At 40.3% G+C, this 8971-nt stretch overlaps 1 protein-coding gene and 1 long non-coding RNA gene across 3 annotated transcripts in view; one reads left to right on the forward strand and one right to left on the reverse strand.

Moving 5' to 3' along the window:
* Positions 1-6024, forward strand: part of LOC106520425 (uncharacterized) — a 25296-nt gene extending 19272 nt beyond the window's left edge. The window contains exon 2 of the long non-coding RNA XR_001310552.1: positions 5379-6024. This is a non-coding gene — a long non-coding RNA (uncharacterized LOC106520425). The remainder of the gene's footprint in view (positions 1-5378) is intronic.
* Positions 1334-8971, reverse strand: part of arb2a (ARB2 cotranscriptional regulator A) — a 143932-nt gene continuing 136294 nt past the window's right edge. The window contains exon 11 of one of the 2 annotated variants that reach the window (XM_014012515.1): positions 1334-3643. In XM_014012515.1, coding sequence (XP_013867969.1) covers positions 3483-3643 — 161 coding nt within the window. In that variant the 3' untranslated portion in view covers positions 1334-3482. The remainder of the gene's footprint in view (positions 3644-8971) is intronic. The other variant, XM_014012517.1, reaches the window with a different exon arrangement.

Genomic DNA, 8971 nt, shown 5'->3' on the forward strand with positions numbered 1-8971 from the left:
GTGTGTGTGTGTGTGTGTGTGTGTGTGTGTGTGTGTGTGTGTGTGTGTGTGCACATGTGAGTGGGCATACAGGAGCAGGCGAGCGTGACAACAACTCTGTTGGAGGAAAAATTGAAATATCAGCTTGTGGCAGCAGGAGGGTCACCCCCCCCCCCCCACACACACACACACACACTCAACTTTCTTCTTCTTTTTGAGAATGTCATGGTCTCCACCCTATAACCCCTCCCCAAATCTGACATCTGACAGCAACACATCTGTTATGTTGAGTTATGGGTTTGGAGTTATCGAAAGCTATCAGATCATCACTTCTGATCAGATGAACCAAACTCTGTACAAAATAAAAATAAAAAAAAAACTCATGTGCCAGTTTTTTTCTCTTTGAACTGCAAGGGGGGTGGGTGGTACTTTACACTTGTTTTTCACAACCTCCTATATAACCATGAAATGTGTAAAATAGCCACACCTGACACTCTGCGAATTGATCCATGCTTGAAAATGCAACATTCCCCCGCTGTCTCCCTTATTCATCAACTGCCTTTGATGAGAGCTGACTGCAGGTCAGAATTTATGATGCCACTATATCATTGCTGCACAGAAGGCAGATTGTTTAATTAAACATGGAATGGGGACGATTATAAAAAAATAGAAGACCCCTCAGTTGAGTATATTTCTCCCCTTCACACTATCTGCTCCTACATCCGACAGAAGTTTTGAGAACATTTTAAGCGGGGTCTCGCCTGAATGATTCTCTTTAGTCTGCGGCCTAACACGGTGCAACCCCCACCAACTCCTCTGGTTCCAGTGCTGTTCGGGGGAGTTAATGGAACAGATTTCTAAAGATTTATTGAGGGGGGCGTTTAATGACCTGATCGGTTTCATCGTGTGAAAACAAATGATGCTGTAAAACCTTAAGGTTGACTTAAAAGGAGCTCAGTTTGACTAAACGAGAGGAGGGGAAAAAAGAAAGAAGAGTATTTGTTCTAACTTTTGATACGCCTTTTTGCAACATACTCAACTTTTGACAGTGTTCCAGACTTTTACCTATTTCTTAACTTAAATTTGCAACACTGAAATAAACGTTAAACAAAGAAGGTTTACTACAAAACCTGAGAAAAGGTGGGTAAATAGTTGTCGAAGCTGCAGAGAGACAATGATCCAGCTCATTTTACACAGGCTGCTCCACTGTCTCATCTATCCCAGCTCACTTCACACTTTCCGGTCATTTCTTCTCCACTTCACTGTTACACCTGTCTCTTATTCATCTCTAAAAGCCTGTGCAGACAACCGTGTAAAAAAAAAAGTCAGCAAAATAAGAAAGACATCAATCAAGTTTGATAATAAAGATGCAGAGTTCCTTTTATTACCTTTTGCTTTAATGGGTTAATAACAAAAAAAAGTCAGGTAAAAGAAAAGTAATTTGCTGCACAGGTGTCGAAACATTTTTTTGACAGTGGTTTTAAATTAAAATAAGAGAGAGAAACTCATTGAAAAATAAGTGACAAGACCCAATGCTTTTAGTTTTTCTTTTTTTTTTTTCGGAAAACACAAAAGCTTATACTTCAATAAAACATTGCAAACAATCAATACGACAGTTTGTTGAACTGGTTTTTTAAACATTGCTGCAAAAATAAACTCTTCAAGAGCAATAAAAAAAATGTGCAGACTGTGCTTTGGATCTGGAGTTCTGTTTACATATGGCTTCCTGGATATTAAAAAATAAACAGTGAGGAGAGTTTTGTTTATTCCTAAGGCAACAATATCCAAAATGGGGGACAAAAAAACAACAAAAAACAAAAAACGATCGCAGCTGGAAAAGGACATGATAGGAGAAGCCATATCTTGAAACGAAACTCATCAAATTTCAAATAATAAGCCAACTTCTTTGCTGAAACCTGGAGAGATCAAAATCAAATTAAAAGCAAATTAGGCCCGTGATCATCAGCCACACTTGTCTCATTACAGCAGAAAGATAATCCACAAATGCCTTAAACCACAGATACAGAGACTGGAAGAAGAAGCAGGCTTTCACGGTGAGCAAGTTTTACAATGCTGGGGAAAAAAAAGAAAAGAAAAAACAGTTAAGTATTTCAGAATGTGTCTAAGGTATCATAAGATTCAGTAACCAGTTTAAGTTTTTCTTTTTTTTTTTTACTAATGTCACGACACATTAGAAATGTATTCCGTTAAGCCTTGAGCGGTTTATAAAAACGACTGGATTTATGGAAAAAAAAATCATTATGTTTGTGTCAGTCAGATTATGTGAGCTGAGCAGGAAGCTGACTGTGACACTTTCAAGTACACAAAAAGAGTACTTTGGGGAAAAGAGAAATAAAAGAAGATATGTTACAATTCTTCAGCATCCAAGGAAATATAATTCTGGCTTAGAATATTATTGAAATCTTGGATTTCCTGACATGTGTAAAGCGATATATTGGGGTTTTATGAGTGTTGTGGGTTGACTTTTGGCTCCTGTTAAAATGAGATATCCCTCAAACTTATTTCGATGCTTTAAATGATTTTTCAAATATTCTTGCTGTCCTGAGTTTTCCATATTCAGAGCAGGTGTGTTTGTTTTATTTGTTTTATCACATCCAATCAACCACAGACATCAATTTTAAGGATAGCACAAGAAAGAAAAAAACTCTACAAACTTTTCAAAATAAACCCATAGTCAAAAGTAAACACTCACTTGCTTTGTCAGGTTTTAAAAGTGAGAAATACGGAGGTTTGATATGATACACTGCTTTCAAATGTTAAGGAACTGACTGAGAAAAATCAGGTTTAAAAGCTAAATGGAGTGCACAGGGTGGATTATAAAACCGTAGTAATAAGTTTCTTTGTTAAAAAATAAATATGCTAGTTGTGGAGAGGGGGGTAAATAATAACATACTTATTAGCCAGGCTGAAATGATACTGAATTTTAGCAGCATAAACCAGATAAGCTAATTTCAGTAATGTGATTTTTAGAACCAGGAGAAACGGGGACAACGAGTGTGGGGAGACTGAGCAATGTGTAGACTGGAGGGCAGGCGGGGCATTAGCTCACTTCAGGCTGATGTCAGGACAATTAGAGGTGCACCACAGTGCATTGTGCACAGTGCTGTCAGCCTTAATCTCTGCTGCTGTGCCTCGTACCTACAGCCAGGCCACAGCCCACGGGAAGCGCCAACACTCAGGCTCATATTGCTTTGACAGCTGCACTCAGCTAGAAGTAATGCAAAACGGTATTGTGATGTATACACGGCGACCCTGTACTCTTGTCTTTAACAACACAGAGCTGGTGTGAGTGCAGAGCCGGGGAAGGCTCGAGGGGAGAACTGACACTGAAGGAAATGAGACAGGAAGGAAAACTGGTGGGACATTACAGGAAAAGAGGGGTGAAAAAAAAGAAAGTAAAGAGGACACTTCCTGCACTGCCACTTCTAATCCCGCCTCAAAAAAAATAAATCTTTTGCTTGTTGTCAGGGTTGACGGGTTTTCTACAAATCTTGGTGTTTGTTTCTGAAGGAGCTGCTGCGTGTGGTGACAGTTTTGGCGTTTTCCTCCGCCTCCTCTTCTTCTTTTGCCTTCAGGGCCTCGGTGAAGAACCTGAAGATGGATTCAAAACTCATCCAGGAAGTCAGCTCGTGCCTCTCTGTGCCTGCAGATGAAGACACACAAACACGTAGATATTTACTTACTGTAACACTACAGGCAAACAACAGCAAGCAGGATATTCTAACAATTAGACATCTAATGCTGGAAAGTGTACACCTACTCTGGAAGCAGGATAAACAAATAAAACCAAACGCTATTGGATACGATGGCCGCTCAGAACTCTCAGTGAACTGCTTTACTCGATGCAAACTGAAGGCCTTATTCGTGAGAGCCATGGCAGCCTCTGACCTGTTAGTCCAGCGGGACGGCTTTAATATGTTATCCAAGCAGATACCCGATAATCAACACCACCGCACGTTCAAGGAGATGGAAAAAGGTCGTTCCAACAAAACCAGAGATATGCACAATGGGCTCACTAAGTGAAACCAGTGAAGCGGGAGTCATTCATTCAAAAAAGACGAACCGAGGAAAGGCAAGACAGAGGCGGGAGCGACGCAACTAGCCAACATATCAGGTGGTCCGCCTGTTGTGGAAGAGGGGGAGGCAACAGTGCTGGGTTTCCTTCTGACCTCCTTCAGGTTAGCAAGCTCCCAAGTTGGGGTCACGCTGAAATTTGAAATCTGGTACATGTGCCTCGGGTTTCTTAGGGTTAGGGTATCATAGACCAGATATTTAGTTAGATAGCCGGTAAACTCAGTGGCATCTCATCCTACCTCACAACAACTTGGTCCTGCGTTGGAGCGATGAGCGCAGGCTATTTTAGTTCATAGTTTTCAGCCTATATACAGTGCTAATAGAAGGTCATGTTTCTGCTGCAACCGGCTAGCCACCAAGAAACAAACTAGACCTGAAAAGCCAAACTGAGGTGATCTTATGTTCTTATGTTGTGAGATAAGGTTTGCTGTGAGATGTTCAAAGTTTCAACCCTTACTAGGGTAAGGCATCTTTTCACTGAAATAAGCTAGATAATTACCAAACTGTAATACTTTGTTTTCTCTTTTGAATTATTATTTTCAGTCATAAAAATTCCTTTGCTACAACATGTGTTTGAATAGTAGAACCTGACAAATATAAACAATAACAAAAAAATGAAGCAAGATGGTCAACAATCAATGAGAATCAAAACAGTGGAAAACAGACATATATTTAGTTGTTCTTCCATTATTTCAGCTTTTTTTGTGCACCCTATATCTGCTATAAAAAGCTAGACTGAAAGACTTCAAGGATACAATTAGAGAGCACCTTAAAGGTTCTCTCACTATAGACAGGCCTCAGATGACCGTTGCACTGACCTCCTGTTTATTAGATTGAACCCTGCTTGGACGCATTAATGGAGATGGTGTGTGTGTGTGTGTGTGTGTGTGTGTGTAAGTAAGACCAGGAGCAGGTGTAAGGTTCTGGGCAGAGAGTGAATTTGGGTTCAGTTTCTGCGGGTGCGTTTTGTGTTTGTGCAAATTGTGTGCACAAGCATCTACGGGGGCGGGGGGGGGGGGGGGGGGTGTCTTGATCTTTCTGAGACAAGGGACTGCACAGCGAGTCAATGCCTAGGGTCAATTTTACTGGCCCTGCAATCATGGTAGTCAATAACTCAGCTCTCTCAGTGACTCTACCTGTGTAGGGCTCAACCTTGGAAAACAAAGACACAGCCTTCTCACCCCTCCAATCTATCATTTATATCCAATTTGAGGCCATGTGATCGTTTTGTTTTCTTTCTCCACTCTTGTTGGGATCTCCCTCAACGTTCTTACTTTTTCCTTTCTTTTCTTTTTTTCTTCCAGCAGATCAATGCAGCAGCGCTCACTTGTTCACCATGAACTGGCGGTGAACTCCCCCGGCATGCCGCCAGCCTCTCCTGTCCCGGCGCATTCGAGGGTCACCACGAGGGTGTTTCTGCGCCAATATGCAGACGAGCTACTGCCCCTCTGATGACTCCAACGTTAAGCTCCACCTATCCCTACAGGGTGGAGGCTTTGATACGAAGTCTTCTCCCTCTCACACAGATGTAAAGCTGCTCTTGTACAAACTTAAACAGGCCTTTAACAACTTATGTCCTCTCTTACGTTAATGAATGAAGTGTGCTCAGGCAAATGGATGTTATCAAAGCCAAAGATGGGCACTGATTTAGATTTAATGTCCAGAGAAAGAGAAAGAATGAGACGAAGATGTCAGCCATGCTACAAATCAAAATAATGGCTCAGTGAGGTATTATCTAACTGTATTTTGTGTGTGAATAAAAAAACATGAATAGCCCCAAAAGGACTATTTTTTTAGCCGCTGAAAGATTTTTCTTTAGTCTGAAAGCCGATTCTATTATAGACATTTTAATGAATGTTTTATCAAAATATGATTTGATAAGCAAAGCTTTGTATTATTTAACTACAGCTTTCATCCTATAAATCATCAATAAACCTTGTATCATGTGCATTTATGTGTTTTCTTTCATTGATTATGACATAATAAACATGTATACGATAGTTTCAACAGACTTATTGGAATTAAATAAAAACACAGACATGAATCTTTGATAATTGACAAGTGAGGCAGTACATTCACAGCTGTATGAACATGCTTGACTGTAAGGCAGAAACTATCTGGTAAATTAAAAAATATATATATTTTCATTGGAGGGATCCCTTATCTGCTTCCTGTAGAGGTCATGACCGATTTAATAGAAGGGCCTGACTAGCTGCCTGTGTTTGACCATTTGTTGTCTGAGCTCAGTGAGTCTGCCTCATTATGTGACAGACAGAGAGGAGTATTTGATCGTGGGTATTTAGCCTCCTCCTCTCTGCCACAGCCACTGGAGCCCTCTCTGGGTAATTGATTGACTGTTTGATCTTCCTCTGACTCTGCAATACAATATTATGATCACACAGATACACAAACACACAGACTGAACACTCTTATTTCCATTGTCACTCACACCAAACACACACGCACACACTGAGGTATGATCACTTGTGTGCGGCGAAGTAAAAGGAACAGAGGAGCAGAGTTTTGAGCTGGAAACAAGAAAACTCCTGCATAGCTAAGGGCCATGCTTTCTTCCCTCTGCACCAAATGCTGCATGCTGTTACAAATGGTAATCGGCTGTGATTGTCACAAATTTCAAAACAAACGCTAGGTGACTGAAAAGCCAAAGTGACGCCCCGAGTGATACTCCGACAGGAACTGCAAATCAAAGCATGCCGACTATAATTAGGTTCCATCTGGGCTACATTATTTAAAGCCGCACCAGTTAATTGCTTGTGTACAAATGGCCTATTTTATTTGAATCAAATTCTTTTTTGTTCATAATTACACTGATGTGAAGGGGGGCATATCTCTTTGCTTCAGTTATAATAATAAATACATATTCAAATTAAGAGCACTTTGAGGCAAGGGGAATGTAAATTGATGATACTTTTCTTTGTGTGAACTGGATTTCTTTAAACAAATATGAGTGCTTCAAAAAACTGCTGACATTTGGGTTAAATATTTAAAGAACTTCAATTAAAAAAAGAAGATCAACATTGATATAATCAAGCAGCAAAAAAAATATAAAAATAATAAAAAATATAATAATAAGAAAAGAAAGAAATTACAAAAAAACGAACTCCTGACAGGCCTAATATTCAACCAGGATACTAATATGTTTCTGCAGACAAAAAACCCCCAACATTTTCTCATTTCCTTTTTTTCTCAGAAATTTCATTTAAAAAATGAAGCATACAAACAAAAGATTACTTTATCAATTTCCTATCAAATGTAACCTAAGCTTTTGTTTTATCTCAATGTGAGGCGGAGCACGGTGGTGCAGGCCTTGGCTGGCTGTAACCTTAGATGAGCTGCTGTTTGTAGAAGCTATCTGTTGCATGCATCGACGGGGGGAGAATCGCTGTCTCTATCCTGGTTGTCAGATGATCAGATTTCCGCCCCTGACACTCTCCGATATTAGATGATCTTCTGTGGTGTTGGGGATGTTGCGGGGTCTGTTGCGCTGTGTGTGCTCTTAGCTTCCAGACGTATAGTTGTCCCTAAGCAATGCGCACGCATGTGCAGTCAGTGGTGTGCATTGTCACTTCGCTTGCAGACATGCGTAAAGGTCAAGGATGTCATTTAGTCCCACACGGCTGTCTGTTGAGGCGAGCAGGATGTGTTGCCACTAAAGACAAGGTCAAAGAGAGCTAAGGCAGGTGACAGGTGGTCAGCTACACCGACAGAGCGGAACGTGACCGTGTCATCCTCAGTCCAAAAATATATATATAATTAACTCCGTCCACTAATCTTCAATCTGCACTCAGGGAGACAATGTTCCCATCAAAGCCAGAGGAAAACAAACCTATCAGACTTGGACTATGCTAAATTATCTGTGCTCCTTTATAATAAACTCAAGCCTTCACAGGTTTCCTACTTTACTAAAACAGGAGGGACACAAATGAATCCAATAGGGGGAAAAAAAGCTTATTTGATCAAACCATTTTCACCACTGCTGCCTCTTGAATGTTAAATTTATTTTTTTGTTTGTTTAAGTGGGGTCTGCCCCCMCCCCCACCCCCACCACCACCATCCCCACTTCCACTCACATTCCTGTCATCCTGCTTTTAATTGCTTTGCTTATTATTGTGTGTTGTTGTTCGACAAAAACAAGGCAGAACTCATTACACATCCAGAGATGAGGAACCTGAGGGGGATGATGAGGGAATTCCGTATTTACTAAGAAAGAAAAAAAAGAGACACATAAAATCAATTGAGAAGCCAGACAGAATATCACAATAACTGGTTGGAATAATCACACAACAGAAGCTAGTTCACATTCAGTATAGTGGTCCGTGGAGAGGGGGAACTTGTGACGAGAAGGACTTTGCACAAAACATGCTTTATGTATTTCTGCTTCTGTCTCATTAAGTTAAACACCTTCATCTATCCTTTATAACTTCTCCCCTCTTTAGCCAGACACTGAGACTGGACTGAGTGCTTTTTTATTTTAACAGGAAAGAGTGGCCTTGGCCGTCATAAAAGACACTTGCTTTTATAGACTTGGAGCGGGGTATTTACAAGATAACCCTGGTCCAAGGACTGCAAAGGCTATTTGATACTGGCGTCAGATGCTTCTCTTTCCTGTCCTGTAAAAACTGAAAGTCCAAACATGCCCTCCCCACCACAGGACCTCTCAATGTTACTTGTTTTACTCAGCTCTTATGAAAATGGCTGAGACAACTTTGTGTGGGATTTAACAAAGAAAGGTGCTGCACATTTCCTAATTGAAACTTTAGGAATTTAAATATGCATATAATATATTTATAAAAAATATTTAGGTTTTGTGTTGTAAAAAGTAATTATTTCTTTTCCGGATAAACTTATTCAATTAGGGCTGGTGAAATACATACAC

The sequence above is a fragment of the Austrofundulus limnaeus genome, unplaced genomic scaffold, assembly GCF_001266775.1.
Source record: "Austrofundulus limnaeus strain Quisiro unplaced genomic scaffold, Austrofundulus_limnaeus-1.0 Scaffold92, whole genome shotgun sequence".
NCBI lineage: Eukaryota > Metazoa > Chordata > Actinopteri > Cyprinodontiformes > Rivulidae > Austrofundulus > Austrofundulus limnaeus.